Genomic DNA, 19478 nt, shown 5'->3' on the forward strand with positions numbered 1-19478 from the left:
TTTATTTTGTATGGCATGGGGCTATTGATGTATCAACGTCTTTATCTCGGTTAGAAGGCAAACCATATAGAATTGGCTCAAACAAGGGACGTACCCGTTGCCGTATCATTTTATATTTTAGTTTTCTCTGTACCTTTAAAAATCGCTTTGAACCATCTACAGTAATAGAAATAAAGAGCACCCACGGTTGTTGGGCACGCGAAGGATATAATCGCGGGCGGCCGCATCCATTGACCAAGTCGCTAAAGACAAAACATATGACAATCGGCGGCGGTGGCGGCGGCACACAGCCGTCCCAACTATCTCTGTCCTTCTAACGTGACGCCTGCGCCGCCAATCTGTGGCTGAAAAACCGCGACGGTCTACGACTCTATCCCACTAGCGCCAATTTGTATATTTCCGTCCTTTATTCCGGCGAAGCCCGGCCCGCCAAAACCGCAAACAAGATGGTCTCTCTCTCGCCGCATTCGATACACTGCACTTGCTCTCTATCTCTCGTGTACCCCTTTATGTTAGCTTCTGTTTTAATCTAATGATATTTTATCTCGCTCCCTCCGATGCTGTCTGGATACGGTCCTCTTTGCCGTATTCCCCTGATAACCAAAGGGTTATCAAGCGCGCGAGTGCTACCGCTCGGCGTAAAACGTGGCGGACAAGACTTTAGTGCTGTGTCTTGCTCTAACCGCTACTTTCCATGGGTATTTTTGGATAGAACGTAGGCCACCGAACGCGTGTTTCCTAGTTAATCAACAACACACAGTTTGAGTCTTTAGTTTTAGGTCCAGACTGCCGCGGGGCGTTCAAAACTTGTCAATCGTTAGAAAAAGTGTTCATTCCAATCATTTTTTTCTACTTTCCGAAATCGGCGGTTAAGGAGGGTTTGGAAACGAGGCCGCAACATGTGAATACATCTAACGCGAGCGGGCGCTTTTGATGATGTGTGAGTGCGTTAGCCACCCCACCCCGAAAAAAGTTTTCATTCAGAAAAAGTGTTGACATGTGTTGCCAGGCAACCGTCGGAACGCGCCCTGTCGCGTGCATTTTTTGACTGGCATGCGATGCATTTTTAATCGGGTGAGTTTTCGCGACCGTTGGAATCCCAATTTGTCATCAGTGTCCAATACAACCGCAAACATGCCGTATAAAACGGGATTTCTCTGGTGCCACCTGAGGCTTTTTAAGCAGTAACTACCCATCTTCTAAAACCAGCCAAAGATGCATCTCACCAACAACGCTCAAACCCCAACCACGGCCACCACCGCCTCGCCAGATAGCTCTAGCCTCATCAACGACACCTACACCAAAATGACCTCGGATATCTTGGCAGAGAGGACTCTCAATGATTTCCTCTCCGAACATCCGGGAGAATTAATGAGGACTGGAAGTCCATTGTTTGTTTGTACCGTATTGCCTCCTCATTGGAGATCGAACAAAACTTTGCCAGTGGCTTTTAAAGTGGTGGCGCTTGGTGATATTGGTGACGGTACTGTGGTGACTGTGAGAGCTGGCAATGACGAAAACTATTGTGCCGAACTGAGGAACTCGACAGCTGTTATGAAGAATCAAGTAGCTAAATTTAATGACCTTAGGTTCGTGGGGAGGAGTGGAAGAGGTGAGTTGATAGTATATTTGCCAGTATGCTCGTTATTGAAATTTTTAACCCCATCTTTGGGGTAAAATGCAAATATGTAATAATTAACAAAATACGCTGTTAATTGGAAGTTCAACGTGTCAAGCGTTCGAGCGAGACAACTCCAATTTTCAAGATGACGAGTCAACATATTCTGTATATATCTCTCAATCGGCAAGTAGTCGTATAATTTCATTAATTTAGAGGTGGAGCAAACCTCATTTACGACTCAAAAATAATCAATTAAAGATAGTTTTCATTTCGAAAAAAGTATGGTGGAAAAAGAAGATAATGGTTCTCATGCACGGTATAAGTTAATATCAATAACAGACGTTTCAATTTTAAAAAGAGTCTTCACATTTGATCAAAATGAATCCTAACTACCTAGGTCTCAAAACGCTGAACACAATTATTATCACCTAACAATTCTTTATGAATGCTGCAGACTTCGGTAAATTAATTGATGTGAAGGATGATGATGGCAGATGGTTAGGCTATGTTGATGCCTTCTAACTGGATACGCAGCAATGTTGCATCTAAATAAACTGGTTGGCTAGAATTTCGAGTTTCAATCTAACCTCCATCAGTGGCCTATACCAATTTAACAAGATGCGGTTGCCGCTTTCTTTACAATTTCTGTGGATTCAGATAAGTAATGTACTGTTAACTTTAACATAACACTAGCTTCCATAAAAACCAAGCATCCGATCAATGTTCAGGCTCTACTACGTCTCCATAGCGACTAGCTTATAATTAGAGTTGACCACACATTAATAATTTAATCCTTAGGGCCACTATTGCAAATTTTTGGCAACTTTATCTTATTGGCAATTTCAATGACGACGAAGAAATAGACCGTTGATATTCATCTATTTCATCGTTTTCGTGGAAATTCTCTTGTTGACAAAACTACCAGAATTGATTAAAATCATTAAAAATTCTCAGGTTGGTTTGGCAGATGAAGAAGCTTGCAATGCCGAAGGTGATAGTATATATTCAAAATCCTACTTATTTTCAAATTTCCCCTATAGAGACTGAAGCAGCTGGCAGTCATTGTTTGCAAATCACCTAAAATCATTGCTCTAACGAGAAAGCAAGTTTCTAAGATAGTAGCGGGCATGTAGCTTGGGGCGCGGTGCTGTGCGGGGTCCATTTACCTCTTAGTACTCGACAGTAACTGATAACAAACCAACTAACCGCTAACTACTATCAAATGAACTTGTTCAATTTGATATTTCGATATCTACGTGAGATCTTTTTTTTCAATAATCACCTTATACAAATACCATAAATGTCTCATCTCGAGCATTACCATCATATACATGTATGGTATGTGTAGATATGGTGCTATAAAAGCACAACCGGTATCCGAACGTCTATGAATTGCCCAGATGTAACTGATAATTTCTTAGAAGAGGACTGGGAAGACGTCTCCTTCGAAGGTGTGGGGGTTGCTAATTTGGCCTCTCTTTTTACCTTTTACTTTCACTATGCCTTTTTCATCAATCAGTTTGTTTGAAAATATTTCATCGAGGTAATCAGGAACAAGACTGTCCAAATCGCTTAATGCACCATCTTGATGAAACTAGGTATCTCTTTCCTACCTTCAGTGATAACTTGGTCATAGGCTTCTCCAGGATCCAATATTACTTTCTTCATTGGCAAATAGCTAATGTAACTCGTAACTAACAGTTCCTGGTCAAACGTCGACTTATTATCCAATTTTTCTTGAAATAGATTCAACATCCAAATGTTCCTACTCCTCCTCACCATTGAAATTCACAATGATATTTCTCCTTGTAAAGTTAATGTCTAATAGATTCCTTATTTGCGTGTTAAACCAAATCCTTCTGATAATTCTTCAGGAGTAAAAGTCGCCCTTTCGCATCATGATAACTTAGCTACTGAAGGAAAATGAATCATACAATAAAAGAATGAAGAAAGGGGCCTTTGCTACAGCATCCCTGTCGACTTGATGAGTTAGCAACTTAAATGTTTAACTGCTTTGATCCCGTTGGATAATCGGATCGGCTATCCCAAATACTCGAATAATTCTGGCACGCATCGATGATGAACATTCTACCAGCAGACCTCTATACGAACATTTGTGGATTGATATAAGTAATTAAACATGCATACGGAAAATACCATCATGTTATATTGTAAACCAATTTGTTGAGTATTCAGCTTCCTTGATTTAGGGTCCGTAACTGTAAAGGAAATCTGGATGTAAGCTAGTTCTCCAATTCGGCACTATTCATTCCCTCTGAGAAACTATGATGTTTCTTCAAAAATTGTCGGCAAATTTAACTATAAAAATTTGGAGGTACGTACGGTCGATGGTATCGATAATTATCTTTGAAGGTAATTTCCTGGAGTGGTCTATTTTTCTGGTCTTCTCACTTTCAGCACAATCGACAGCTTGCCACTGTAGACTCTCCGAGTCAGGTTCTCTCGATATCTTCTAGAGACAGTGGAGGATTCTAGGTTTCATAGGATGGTTCATCTAAAAAAATGCATTTGTCCGTCTTTTGCTACCTCTCATCTGGAACACCATCTGGCTCATGACCTACACAATTGTTTGTAATTTACCTTACTGTCTTTTGCCATATATGCAGTTAATACAATTTGCTTCTCTGGAGGAGGATTGAACTCGAATCGATTCGATTTGAAAATTTCAAAGGATCGCAAAATTCGAAAAGATTTGAATTGAAGCGGATCGATCAAATTCTCATACTTACGATGATGAGATCAGAAATGTAAAACTGAGTAGGCACTATTTGTAATAGATTTTAGCATATTTCTTGCTGCGGATGGAATCGAATAAGTTTGTTTATTTATCGCGGTGAAATGAGAAACCTCGTGGTTTTTCTCAGGAACTGTCACGTTATCTAGAGAGGAATATCAGTCGAAGTAACGCAGGTCCTTTCTACTACTAACCTGATCATTAGATTAAGCCTGGGTGTAACGAAAATAATATTGATTCACAGCGTATAATTCTTAAATGCGAAATACGTATAGGTTTTCTTAAGAGAAAATCGGAGATTTCAATGCTGGATCTAAGAAAAGGTCGGAAACCCGTGGGAAAAGGAACGGCAGCCCACTTGAGGCGGAGCTTCGTTAAAAATGCGCAGGGAAAACTGGAAAATTATGCGGCGGCAAACCGAAGGCGTCTGGGAAATTCTGTCAACAGATTATAAAAGTTAATCTTGTTTAAAATGATCTCTTTTGTTTGCTCATCCAATTTCTCGTGTTGACATTTTCTGACCGACAAGAGACTAAATAGCTCATCTTTTATCATCACGCACATGCCACCAACACTTCAAATTTCACACATTATTTTTATTTATCCATAGTGCTCTATTAAATTAATAGCTCTTGTGTCACTAAAGCTTTTGCGGAAAATGAAAATTCCCCCCTAATAAAATTTCGCACGGCAATTTGGGCACCGAATTGGACCTGAAAGTGACGGATAATTAGATTCTCTGATATTGCACGATAGTTTTGATACATTCGCCATTTTGCGTGAGGCTTCAAGTGCATTTTGGCGATCAATGTTTCAGCCATAATACTCTGTCGCATTATTGGCGCAAATTCGTTTTGCAACCGATGCATACCGAACGGCCTTTATTGCATTACCCTAAAACCTCCGACAAATGAATCGCCATCTTTACCATTTGCATCATGCCAACTTTTTCCCGATACAAACACTAATAGGAAAAGGGCCATTAAAAAAGGCCAACTGTGGAACAGAAAAACGAACTAAATTTAATTTAAAGCGAGCTTTAGCTGAGTTCACTCCCTGAAAATCCCTAAAACCATAACACAAACAGAAAAACGGGAAACGAAAAGTAAACGTTTTTCCCAGCACAAACTTTTATTTTTAAATTAAATCCTATCAGTTTGAAGAGGGGGCTTTAACTTATGACATAAAGCGAAAGGGATTTTCGACTCCGCAAAACTGTCCGTTTTGGAGTGGAGTTAGCGTCATGGTGAATGCTTTTGATTAAAGCAATTTTTAAAACTTTTCCGAAAGGACTCCAATGCTGACTATTAGGGCAGTTAGCTAATGCGTGAATGGGAAAATCTCCCACGGAAGCATTTCTTTGTTTCACCGGACTTCGCTGCTGAAAACAAAATTTTGAAACGTTTTACTTAAAATTATTTTGTCGCTACAATACAGAAAACGTCGTGAAACTGCAATTTTGCAATGCATAAAATTAAGTACTTGGTAAGTAAAATCCATTTTATAAAACACCCCGTAGGTTTACGTACCGGTAAAGTCCACATTTCTCCACGTAAAATCGTGACTTTTTTTTATTGGTAAATTTATGGGTTGACTGGTATATAGACATGAATGGATGAAAAAGGTACAGAACACAAAAAAGTGCCCTTACCGCACTTCCAGTAGTCCCGTTAAATTAAAAAAGCTACCGGGTCTGTTGGTCTGTCGCTGCGTGATCCTCTTCGCCAACCAGCGTCGCGGCCCCGACGACCCGGTTCTGGTATGCAACGAAAGCCGGACATTCCAGTAACACTTTCATATTCCTCTTTTCAAATTGCGTTTGTCTATCTTCTTTTTTTTTTATAGAGGGAAACCTTCAAAAGGTACTGATGTTCGAGCGACCGGGTTATGTGGGATTCACCCCCTGAAGGGAGGTGAAGGGAGGTGCCTACCCACTAAAATCCTCCTCTCTTCACCCTGGATCCCCTCCGGAACCGCCGTCAGACATTACTTCAGAGAGGGGGTGGTGGGTTCGTACAGACCGACACTATCTTTCATCCTACACCTCATTCGTGTTCCTTGTTTCTCTTGCTCTATTTTCTCGTTCCCTTTCGTCCATTCATTTCTTGGTCATAATAGCTCGCAGCATGTCGGTTACTGCTCTCCAGCTCTCTTCATTTTTTAACAGACATTCAGCAATATTTTCTACAGTTACGCTTATTCCCCCCAGTTTCTCTTGCGCCCCCTCTCTCTCCGTGACATGCTCCACACATACAAAAATCGAATGCTCCGGCGTGTCTTCACCTTCGCAATACCAACACTCATCCGTCTCCTGTTTCCCTATTCTTTTTAGGTAACTTCCAAACACTCCATGCCCTGTCAGGGCCTGGGTTACGCAATAGTCCAAGCCTCTGAATTTTCTACTCACCCATTTCTCTACATCTTTGACGAAGACTTTCGTTCATCCCTCATATTCGTCCCATCTTCTCTGCCATTTTGTGAAAAGCATCTTTCTGGCTTCTGCTCTACCGCCCGCTCCCCTTTCATATATCATCGTTCTCTCTTCAGTTGCAAGATCCATGGGTATTTGTCCCGCGATTAGCGTTATTGCGATCTTCGGGACTGTCCTGTATGCCATTGAAGTCCCTATCGCCATCCTCCTATTCAACCTCTCGAGTCTTTCCAGATGCACTTTGTATTTGCACACATCCTCCCATACCGGCGTGGCATACAGCGCCATGGATCTCCCAACTGTTGCGAGCAATCTCCTTTTTCTCGAAGAATGCGTTTGTCTATCTAATTCTAATCGTATGGTAGTGAGTTGGTCTCTATAGTCCGTAACATGTCCCACATCATGGACAATTTTCCCCCGATGTATTGCAGAAACGAGCGCTCAAACATTGGAGGGTAGCTTGTGGGAGTGCACCACATTGGAGTTCCTTTTCTGCCCGTGAGCGATATGGGGAGCCCCATGGACAGCTTGGCGAGACTTTCCGGGTTGCGAAAATGCTGGATAACAGCGAAGAAGAGCTCTCCTGTTATACGGAAAGGTTAGGAGGATTATTCAATTAGTACCTCCCAAACAGAAGTTAGCGGGATAAATTTCGGACTTTCCCGGAGCCTTTAAAGCTTTCGAATTCTATGCATGGTCTTATGAACAAACACGCATTGGAACTGTCCCCTCAGTATGGACCAGCTCTCCGAGGGAAAGCTACATTTTAGACCACGGTGGTCCTCGGCTTTGTGACTTCGATGGAGCTTAATCTCTCCTCGATGTTGGCAACATACTGTACTGTTGCAACGTCGCTGTCGTCCTTTTTGTTATAATTTATGTATATCTATTGCAATTTGGTAAAGTTTAGTTAAATCTAATAGTGGACAAGATCGTTTATACACCGCGGTCGTGAAATACGAGTATAGTCCTAGAAGTGCACAGAATATTATATTATTCGTAGATATAATCTCCTGTGGGATTGACCCATTTTTCCTAGCGATGTTCTATGGCTTTAATACTCTGTTTATGTCAAGAAACTTCGAATGTTTCAAAACTGGCAACAACCTCAGACTCTACCTCTTCATTGTTTGCAAATCTTCCTCCACCGAGCCACTTTTTCGCAAGTTTGGAAATGAAAAATAATCTGAGAGGGCTAAATCTGGTGAATAGGATGGATGAGGAAAAATTTCGAAATAAAGTTGATTGGTTTTGGTCACCGCGATGACGGAAGTGTAGACTCATGTCTTATCTTTATGAAGATTTCCTTTTTGGACAATGTGGACGCTTTTCCCTAATTTCTTCGCTTAAACGCTGCGATAAATTCGCATAATATTCTCCGTTTATTGTTTTTCCTTTGGGAAGGTAGTTGATAAAAATGATCCCAAAAAACTGACTCCATTCCGCTTTCCTGCAAGATAAAACGATTTTCGCCTTCTTTGAAGCCGAGTCTCCCCTTTGAGTCCATTGTTTTGACTGCTTTTTCGTCTCAGGAGTGAAAAGATGGACCCATGGTTATGAATCGATGCAAAAACTCGGCTGTATTGTTGCGAAAGTTTGCCAAACACTCCCTTAAAACATCGTGATGGCGCTGTTTTTGATCAAGTGTGAGTAATCGCGGCACCCATCTTACGCACAACGTCCTCATCTCCAATTGCTCGATTAAAATTCGATGTACAGTACTTTTTGGAATTCCTGTGTTCCGGTGTAGTTTTTGGACTTTCACCACCATTTTTCGGGTAGTCAGATTTGGAGGGTCATTGGATCGACCATTGCGAACGGCTGCGTTTAAACTTTACCACCAAATATTTTACAGTCGTTAACGAAGGACCAGATTACCCCAGATCAGAATTTAACTCCGCTCCGATGTGAGATGGACTAAAATCTTTCAACTGAAAGTATCGAATCATGTATCGATGACCAATTTTTTCTATCTCTGGAAGCGTTCACTAAAAACGGCTCCAAAATAAACTCAAATCAACGTAACACCCCTAATCGTTAGGCGCAATTAGTTTTTTAAGGTTAGGTTTTTGTAATATAGGAAGTTTTTAATTAAAGAATCGCCCTCTATGCATCAGGTCGGGTACTTCTGAGGCTATCTTCGTACCTCCATGACTCTCGCCTTTTAGGTTTTGATGCGTGATGTGTCTGCGCGCTTCGGATCAACTGGACTTCCGGGTGATAATAACGCACTTAGACACCTTGGTGTATAACATACTATTAAACCACTAGCGAATAAAGCTCTGCCATGCGTTGAACTCTTCTAATGTATAACAATCGCGTAAGAAATTTTGCTTTACCAAGCAGTATGTAGCGGATTCTTATACAACCTGGACTTGATCTTCGCTTTTCAACAATTTTCGTATAGGTTCACCGATTTCTACGAAGGCCCGAAATTAACAGAATGCACAGTCATTAACAATGTTCCTCGGTTTATGTAGCATAAAAACCAAAAGTAAAACACATACAAATACCACCGATAATCCGCAGAATTGTCGGATAGGATAGTTCGTTACACAAATGAAAAACGCAAACCGATATCGATTAACAGTCAACCACTTAATGTACATGCACATATTTAGCCGGTTTAAATTTGCTGGGGATCTCGATATGTGTGTGTTCATTTCGAAGCCGATCGCATGCTTTGATTTCATGCTAATGCTTTGCATGCGAATCTATTTCTGGTCGTGCTGGAATTACCTATTAGGTCTGGGATCAGACTATGGCGAAATGGATTTAGATTCAGTTTGATCGACAGTTTTTAGTTCCAAGTCCTTCTCAGCCCACGTGGTAAATTTTCGATGCCACGAGGACTCCTCTAAAACGTAAAGAAACTTCTGTCTTCCACGCGTCATCCAAAACTCCTACTTCATTCGCACTATATCAGTCCCAAACAAACGACTCAACCTTATTTCCAACGAAACTCACTTTGCCCTACTTAAATCTCATTCATAGAGATTAGTGGCGATTATCCCCAGCTAGCTAAATCCTGAATGTTTACCGTAGTAAATTGCCACTCTTTGGGGATCTTAATCTTAAGATATCAATCAGTCTCCCTCAGTTCTGGAATGATTGATGATTTCCCCGGCAAAAATTTGCCAATGATGAATTAGCACCGTTATTCAAGGTTTGTGAGCACTGTTGCTGATGCTAATGATATTTTTGCGGGCCGTTTCTAGTCAATCGAGCTTAGTGATCACAATACACTATTAACAAACCACGACCTGAAGCAATGTGGCCAGTATAGGCCACAACATAGGGTCAACCGCCGAATCCTGATGCCACGTGCTAACCCAAAACCCAAAGTGAGGTTTGAGTTCCCGTTTGGGAAAGTTTGTATTGAATTACCCGGCACGGTCTGAAATTGCGGCTTTGATGTATTCCCACATTCGGTCTACTAATAGTTGATTTATGTATGAATTATTGTTTTCAGGGAAAAGCTTCACGTTAACAATAATGGTCTCGACCAGCCCACCTCAAGTAGCCACCTATAACAAAGCAATTAAAGTGACCGTCGACGGACCCCGAGAGCCCCGGTCCAAAACAAGTGAGTATGGTCATTTTCATATTATTGTTTCACTTACACAGCAATAAATTATCTGAAAAGCAATCACCGTAATGTGGCCATAGAACGCAATTCCGGAAATAAAGGGCTCGTTCCCACCGTCCGCAGAATAAATTTTTTGATGGACTTCCAATTTCCATTGTTCGAGTTACAAACAAAACGTCAAACGCAGCCGATAGTCGTCCCGAAGTAAACAAATTTAAAATTACAATTCCTGCAATAATGAAGCATGTAAAATAATTACTGCATGGGGGTTCGTCGGGCAGGATGGAAACGGTTTAACAGGAAATTTAATTGTTTCCTGCGAGTGTATATTAATTAACGTCTCCAACAGTTGCCATCAGCAGAAAGCTGACGTCGCAGGACCGTGCGGGAAGGTCCTGCTACACGCAGGGCAACATCGTTCCTTCGACAGCTGGACATTTTCCTGATGACGTCTATTAAGTGGGGTGCGAAAGTTTCTATTTTGGGAAAATGGGAAATTGGGGGATGTGATTGCTATTTGGATAAGTTTTAGCTCCAAACATACCGTCATTTAATAAATGGATTAGCCCCGGATTTTATTTTTAGGATTAAATCCATCACCAACAAATCTATCGAAAAATATTCCAGTAGGATTGTTAGGGTGGTCTTGGCTCTGCAAGCATTCCGACAGTCGCCATATATTCTTGCCTAATACGATACTTGGTACATAGACGTTCAGGCCTTTTCAAACGGTTTGACGCTTAAGGGTGGCCGCACATTGCCTGCTTCCGGTATCTTAAATCAGGGGGGACACAGACGCAACTCACGAGCATGTCCACTATCGTTCATGTGTAGAGCAACTTTTTAAATTCGTTTTTTTCCTATAGCGATATGAATTCGATATAATCTATTACATTGATTATTAATTAAAATTAGAAATAAAGGTAGCAATGTTAAAATTTATTTGTTATAAATATTTAAACTGTAAATTAAAAAAAAAACACTCTAAAACATATGCATCAAAGCAGAGCAACTAAAACGTTTCTTACATTTTCCCTTGCAATTTAATTTTTTATCTATCACCTAACAGTATATCCCTTATTTTTAACAACTTCCAAATGTGCCGTTCGCAGTGTTTCATGATGTTTCAATATGATTTTCAGATACCGATTTCCAAATGTTTTGAACTTCTCTGAACGAATCCGCTATATTGATTAATCTTTCGTCACGATTCCTCTGTCAATTTGACACCAAAGGTTCTCCATGGGGCCCAGATCGAGGCTCCGAGCTGGCCAGATCATCACCTCAACACTATGATCACCGCTCTTTAATTCATTTGGAAGTAGGCCGCAGGTCGTTGTCCTGTTGAAAACGTCCATCAGAGATACACATTTTCTTTTGCCCAGGGGAGCACGTGATTTTCCAGAATATTTTTATAAACATATCGATCCGCAATACCATCAATTTTTACTAATGGATCCATGCCAAACGTTCCGATGCGTCCCCAGGCCATAATACCGCCACCTTCATGTTTAATTGTTAATATAGTATATTTCGGACTAAACCGGTCATGAATTGGTCTTCTGATCGAGCAAATTGCATCTGATTTGAACAGTTTGAATCGAATTTCATTCGAGAAACGACGAGTCTTCCAAGTTTCTTATGATCAGCTCACGTGCTCTTTCGCAAGAAGCTATCTAGACTTTTATTATTCTTTAAGGTGATGGACTTCCTTGTTGATTCTCTCCCGTATAAATTAGCGCTTCTTAATGTTCATTTTATAGTACTCAGTGATACTGAAACCCACAACTCTTGTTCTATTCGACTTATACTCCTTAGCGGATCTAGGACTGGACAACATTGTAATTCTTCTGTCCATCACTTTATTAGTTCGTCGCTTTCAGCCACACTTCGGAAGTTCATCTAGGGTGCCTGCAGCTTTGAAGTTAGAAATCATCATTGATATTTTTGATTTATTTAAACTTAAATCTTTTGCAATTTTGCACTGCTTTTCATTACTTTAAAACTTTCCTAAGGTTTTTTCTTTTAACTTTTGTGATAAATGATCACCTCTTGCAGTATTATGATATTTTGAGTTACTACTCTGAGTAGCAAAGGTAATATTGCACTAAAATATAAATAAATAGACCAGTTGCTCTAGATTCGAATTGTACGAAAAATAAAATAGTGTGACAAAACAACACAAACAAAATGTTTTGAAAATATATTTGTACCTTTATAATATTTGGACAAACAAGAAATACATTTTATTAATAAAAAAAAATGTTTTTTGAAAACATGCATATTTAAAATTTTTAATTCGTTGCTTTACATATGAGCAATAGTGTATGTACTACTCACAAGTGTGATTGCGTTTAATACTCTATTCAGTAGTACTATACAGGGTGTCCGCTTTACGAGCTCAACCATGGAAATCTCGGTTATTTGAAGAAATACGAGGTCGGTTAAATTAGGGCAAAGTTGCGCATTTCCGAGCTTTGCAAGATGCCGTTGGAAGAATTATAAAATTTCCATTGCTTCCGGATATCTCCGGGAAAATACGAAATTTTGAAAAAAGGTTTTTATTTTTTTCTGGACTCGTTTGAAGAGATAATGGAAAATGGCTGGCACATTTTCGTAGTCACTTTTTCTCCTCGACAACGTGACAGTGTCAAATTTGGAATCCGACGTTTCGACTTTCCGGAACCATCATCAACTTAATTTTTTATTATGGGCGCCATCTTGGATTTTCACATTTTTGAATTAAGCTTTTTTTCCCGACTACGACGATGTTAAGATTCGGATTTGCCGTTTAATTGAAACATCACAAATCCTGTTTTTGCAAAGACTACTTTGGCAATAACACACATACTTTTGTTCTGATAATTTTTAATATAATTAAATTTTATAAGTGATGCTCAAAGATTTCGCCATCCACTTCCAAGCACAGCCTTATGCGTCTATTTAGGTTGTGACTCGATATTAAAACATCTCGTCTTCTTATTTTGGCCCTCGAAGTGGTCATGATATTTCTTCGCAACCCATTAACATCAGTGGGTACAGATTTATAAACAAGGTCTTTCATAGTTTCCCATAAATAAAAATCTAACAAGTCCGAATCTTGACCTGTGACACATCATCGTAATCGGGAAAAAAAGCTGAACCCAGAAATGTGAATATCCAAGATGGCGCCCGTAGGAAAAAATAAAGTTGATGATGGTTCCGGAAAATCGAAACGTCGGATTCCAAATTTGACACTGTCGTGCTGTCGAGGAGAAAAAGTGACCATGAAAATGTGCCAGCCATTTTCAATTATCTCTTCAAACGAGTCCAGAAAGAAATAAAAACCTTTTTTCGAAATTTCGTATTTTCCCGGGTATTTCCGGAAGAAATGGAACTTTTATTATTCTTCAAACGGCAACTTACAAAGCTCGGAAATGCGCAACTTTGCTCTAATTGAACTGACCTCGCATCTCTTCAAATAACCGAGATTTCCATGGTTGAGCTCGTAAAACGGACACCCTGTATATCAAGGTAGCATCATTATATCCTGAATTGTCAAGTTATCGGGAAACGCGCAATGAAATCGAGGCGATGCGCCTTGAGATTAATTTTTAATAAATAATATATTATTTATAATTGATACTTTTATTGCTTCTTCTTTGTATCTCATTTGTTTATTTTTAACGTTCAAAAGTATCCAAAGTAACCTCTACTGTGCGTTCTACTTTATTTCTTACATATTTAATCGCAGATCGATTTACGAGTAAAATGTGCAACAAAGGTACTTAGCTTTGAGAGAAGGACTAATCAATTTGATAAAGTAGTTGTTGGACGTCCGTCCTGTCCGCGAGCGTAGTTCTGAAGTCCTTATTAGAAAATGGAAATCCGAAGTTCAGATTTTCAAATCGCTGATTAAAAACTCACTAACAAATCAGCAACGAAGTATATATTGTGCCCGCCTTGAACTTTGCCTACATAAGTGAACATCGGAGCTTCTTCAAGCTAAGTGCTCCTAATACTGCAGCGAATTTAAAGCAATTGCGAACAAACTTGAGCAAAGTTTCCATTTTGCGTATAAGCCTTGTGGTTTTCTTAATGCCTGCTCGTATGATTCAAATCCGGGATCCAGAAATACCATATATACGTATCCTTTCTGAGATGTTATCGACTCATCTTCAAGTTTCTGCTTTAATTGAGAAACTTAAGCGAAGGGTGGTAATTTATATAAACTATATTGGAGCACTTCGCCTTTTAGCGTGTGAAGCCAGATTTACTATCTAAAAATCAATATATTTAAGGTAATTCGGGACAACATTTTGGACTATTTAAAAGCCAAACAGTAAATAAAGGGCCATTAAGCGATACAAACAAGATATAAATTTGCTTGCAAGCCAGATCATAAAGGTCGGATTGGGACGTTTATTAGTCGAAAGTTCCCAGTTATTTCCATCTAAGAATGCGTTAAATAGTCTGGAGATTCAAACTTTCCAGCAATTTGAGCTGCCGGAATCCCTCTCATTTAGCTTCTTCGGGCAACAGGTTTTAATGGCACTAAACAGACATTTATCGGTATATTTTTGTCAACCAGAACGTGACTTTTTTTCGGCTCCACCATGATCGGTAATGGAATAGTGGGACAAGGGGAACGAATCGTTGACACGCGTTCTAATAATCAGGAATTCATGTAAATTGAGTATCCTCGAATGAATACTTGGAAAGGGCGCGAGGCATGCACGGATGAACCGGTGCTAATTAATTAATCAAACCATTTGATTCACTAATTCCTTTCCAACAGAATCCACTTGCAAATTCGCAGGAACTTAGTCCCTGCTGAATATTCACTCTTATTGTACCTTCGACGATTATAGTTTTTACTCTAGTAGTGAATAATGTAGACATTTCGGAGATAACCTGTGGGTGCCAGAACGGCTTCAGATGCTTTTTCACATGAAGAGAAACATTCCGTTGCAATATCAGAGAACTTTCGTGCAATAAATTTTATTTACACAACGCGGGAACGAGCTCTTTGACACCGACACCCAAAGGCCCAACCGACATCTTTTATTCCCGCGCACTGGAACCATAAAATTCACTTTACTGCATCTAAAATTTTCTTTTCAACTCTCGAGTGCCACATGTCGCACTTTTCTAAACAATTAAGCTCTCTGATTCGAGTCACTATTTAATCTCTTTCTTTTACTCGCGTGTGGGCCCTTGGTGCTTATCATTCCAATAAAACTTCTAAAGGGCAGTAATGAGTTGTAATACAGTACTTTCTTTTTTAGGACAGCAGCAGCAGTTCCATTTCGCTTTCGGACAACGTCCATTTCCCTTCGCTGCAACGGATCCTTTGTCTAGTTTTAGGATGCCACCCATAGGAAATTGTAATAGTAAGTGAGAAATTTTCTACTCCGAAGCATGTTTGATGCTAAGAGAAATTTGGAGGGAGAAGTTAACAACTCACTTCCATGAATTTACAAGTTTCACCAACTTGATTTAATTTGCACGAACTCCTTTTTATGATTCCCGTAGGACCATTGTTCTAAATGAAAACAAAACCCATTCATTATCCTCCTTAAGCGGATGTAAATTATTGAAACGATTTGAATCTTAACTAACTAAGAGAGAGTGATTTATTTCTATCAACCCTACTTCCTCAACATAATAGTTTGAGTTCGGGCAGAAGATTCTTTTGGAATTAACGAGAGAAATCTATTTGTCTCATGGTTGGTTTAATGGTATACTGGAAGGTAGAGCGAGAGTTGGAAATGTTGAATATGCACAGTTGGGAATGTGATATTACGTACGGCATTACTAATGTAATTACGAATCCCCGCAGTGTTACCATCAGCGCATGCGAAGTATCGATGATTTTCAAATAGCTGTACAAAGATGTCGAGATATCTCTAGAAAATTAGCATCCATAGTGTGTCTCTCAGTCGTGTCCGTACTTCAGGGTTTCATCCCGTGCAGAATAAAAATCATTGTAGAATGAGCATGGAATGAGACACACTGTACGCGAGAAATTAAACCACGTGATCTCCATAAACCTACAATTTGCGTTTAATAAGTTGGGTTGCTACAAAACAACTCGAAAGAATATGATTTTTCCTTCCTGAAAAAATTTAAGCACATACTCATATGATATTTGCTTCGGCGAAAACCAACTCATGGCTCTTGCGCATCACTGCCAGTACATTGTCGACATTAATGGTTAACGTCTACGTCTACGTGCAACCAATATGGCAGCTACGACAAAGTTCTTAACTGCTCCAAAATGACCCGACTCTTCAGGAAAGTCTTCTGGAAGCATGCCTGTCTTGAATTTCTGATCGCAGTCCGTCTCATTAGAAAGCCGAAGGTACATGATACCCTTCACTGAAATCCGGAATATTGCGATCAAGTGATAATGAACGTGCCGGTAGTACTGATACATCATCGGCATTTTTGTCATCTAGTAAACGATTTCGTTTGAGCTTTCATTCAGTACTACTCTTTTCTTCGAGTCCACGAGTCTAGGTTTATCCTGTTTAGAATTTCAATATGGCGATTTCGTCTCCCATCCTTCCACATCATGAATTCATATCGCAAAATGTTTTCCACTACCTCCGGTAATGTGGCAGAGTTCTTCTCCCCGTTCGTCTTGAGGAATTCTAGCTCCTCTCTAATTTGCTTTGCTTCATTTGAAATTTTCACGGATTAGCGCTCCCATTTCACCTTATACAGAGTATCCTGAATTATAATTGCCTAATTTGAATAATGTATTCTATGTCGAAAATAATTCTGATTTACAGTAAATTAAACCATATCCCAAAATTATTTCATATTGTATCGATGATTCCACATCAATATCATATAAAATGATAATTTTGGAACACATATTCCATCATTTTTTTGCAGTAAGAGGATTTGTAGCATTTTCCGCTGGCTACACTTGAGCGATGTGAAGGTATCGCTATTATTAATTAACTCAAAGATAATATTAGAATAGGGATATCATGTCGTAACTTAATTCATTATTTATAGGTGCAACTGTCAAAGTCAAAGTCCAATTTGAGGCCGAACTTAGTCATATCATATAAGCAGTAAATAAAATTGATTTCAAACTGTTCTTGGTTGGTAAATGTTCGGTGTTATCGTTACTTCATATTGCAGACAAGTTATTGATTTTTGACGTAGAATACGTGATTGACGTGTCGCAATTGCAATTCCGGACGCCCTGTATTTTGCTTCGCAAAGTGCGCGTTGTTTTACAATAAAATTTTGTGTTGTGCCAGATATGACCCAATTCGGATTGACAACGACAAACTCTCACTGGGGATACAGTGCTGCAGGGGCGTATTCGCCGTATTTTACTCCGAGTACTTTAGGTTCCTGCGCAGCAACCACCACGCAGTTCACCACGCCTGCCTTGGGTTTCTCAGGGGCTACGCCTGATCAGACGACTGCGCAGGATGCGTTCACGACAAGTTCCACTGTTAGCACTTGTAAGTTTTCCTAAGTTTTCATTATTTGCACGTGACTATTGAGTTTTCCTTTTGCAGTACTGCCTGAAGCGTCAACAACAGACATAGATCAGCATCTGGGACTCATGTCACAAACCCACACGAACCATGCTCAAGGTGCAACGCACGCTTCATCATTGCTCGTACCTCGCTATTCAAGCACCCATACGGATTTTAGCTTATCTGGACCCCGATCCCTTTCGGATAACTCCAGTGCAGCCGATAGCCCCGTCCAAGATGACCTCTTGGGATCGCAGACTGCATTAGGAGTGAATCATATCAACAACTCTAGCACCACCACGAATTTTCCCTTGCACCAAAATATGAGTCAGGCCGCCTATCCTTCCAGTAATTGTAACAATTCGATATATCCAGTGTTACCAGGCCTGCTTTATTCACAATTGTACTCTGCAGCAAACCACCAACCTCACAACTTCCATTCACTACACAGTCACCATACTGCGCAACCGCATAACGATTTGCAAAGTGTAATGGATCACTTATCCACCAATACAAATCCAAGGCAAATGAACGGAACTAGTGATTTGTTGTTGAATAGCGGAACCTGCGCAGCAGCTGCGCAGAGGCAGGATGATGCGCATAATAGAGTGATGAACAATAATGGACCCAGGGGGCCAGGACAGAATGGTGATGCTGTGGTGTGGCGCCCTTATTGATGTTGTTGTTTGTTGCCAATTTTAAATCAAAGATTAAGTGAACATAACATGAAGATGGTGATAACGGTGTGCAATATTTTTAGTTTATATCTTAAGTTTAAGCATTTACGAAGACTTGTTTGTGAGGTAAACCTTCAGCGATGGTGTAAATATTCGGTTATGTTAAAAATTGGTCATATGTTTTGAGATATACAGTGCGTCCAGGTTAAGAATGGTGACGTGTGAGAAAACCATAAGAGAAACAATGGTGACTAAATGCAGATAATGTAAATATTCGATTTTTTTGTTTTTTCGACGTTATTTTTAGAATTACTATACTGAGATTTTTTTTCACATTGGGTTGTATTTCTTACCATTTCCGAGATTCCCACACATCACCATCCTCAGCTTGGACAGGCTATATACGTCTAGATTTTTTGTGTGTTAAAAGGCTTAAATTTGCAATTAACCTATTAACTGTATAACTTTAATAATGGGTTTGGTTGTATAATACAGGTTTGTTTGTTAAAAATGTTTTTGTTTACTATGTAAAATAGTTATTGAAATAAAGATGTATTACCAACATTGTAACAGTTTTATTACTTGGAAATCAAAGGCTGATATTCTTAGAGATGTCATAGCAATAAATAAAATTCATAACGAGATTCGGTGCAATTCTCAGAATTTGCCCCTTTTTCTATCACCATCTTATTGCCTGATAATAGGATATAAGCAAGTGAAAGAACTGAATCTAATCCGAAATCAGAAGCACGTTAATATTCATACGATATACAGAAGGAGCTGCAAATTCGCGGGAATGTATAACCGCCAGAGTCTTCTAAACCATAAAAAAAATGCAAAGCCCCGCTAAATTAACAAAAATATGAGCAATTTAGTGTCCGATTAGAATCCGCTTTAAGACTGAAAAATCTAAATAAC

At 39.6% G+C, this 19478-nt stretch overlaps 1 protein-coding gene across 2 annotated transcripts; it reads left to right on the forward strand.

Annotated features, from left to right (window-relative positions):
• Nucleotides 1-441: 441 nt before the first annotated feature.
• On the forward strand, nucleotides 442-19117 carry RunxA (Runt related A). 2 transcript variants are annotated; one of them, XM_066297291.1, is made up of 5 exons: nucleotides 442-1612; nucleotides 10280-10393; nucleotides 15649-15768; nucleotides 17656-17865; nucleotides 17923-19117. In XM_066297291.1, exons 1-5 carry the CDS (start codon nucleotides 1216-1218, stop codon nucleotides 18558-18560), a joined length of 1479 nt encoding a protein of 492 aa, XP_066153388.1. In that variant the 5' UTR covers nucleotides 442-1215; the 3' UTR covers nucleotides 18561-19117. The 2 variants fall into 2 exon arrangements, with proteins under 2 accessions (XP_066153388.1, XP_066153389.1); XM_066297292.1 differs by having other exon boundaries at nucleotides 15664-15768.
• The last annotated feature ends 361 nt before the right edge of the window (nucleotides 19118-19478 follow it).

This window comes from Euwallacea fornicatus, chromosome 28 (genome assembly GCF_040115645.1).
Source record: "Euwallacea fornicatus isolate EFF26 chromosome 28, ASM4011564v1, whole genome shotgun sequence".
In the NCBI taxonomy this organism is placed as follows: domain Eukaryota; kingdom Metazoa; phylum Arthropoda; class Insecta; order Coleoptera; family Curculionidae; genus Euwallacea; species Euwallacea fornicatus.

Excerpts from the sequence above, each read along its gene's own strand:
- RunxA (XM_066297291.1), top strand. The coding sequence starts at position 1,216 with ATGCATCTCACCAACAACGCTCAAACCCCAACCACGGCCACCACCGCC. Across the intron at positions 10,394-15,648 it reads AGAGCCCCGGTCCAAAACAA|TACTTTCTTTTTTAGGACAG; the intron begins GTGAGTATGGTC and ends GTTGTAATACAG. Across the intron at positions 17,866-17,922 it reads AAGTTCCACTGTTAGCACTT|TACTGCCTGAAGCGTCAACA; the intron begins GTAAGTTTTCCT and ends TTCCTTTTGCAG.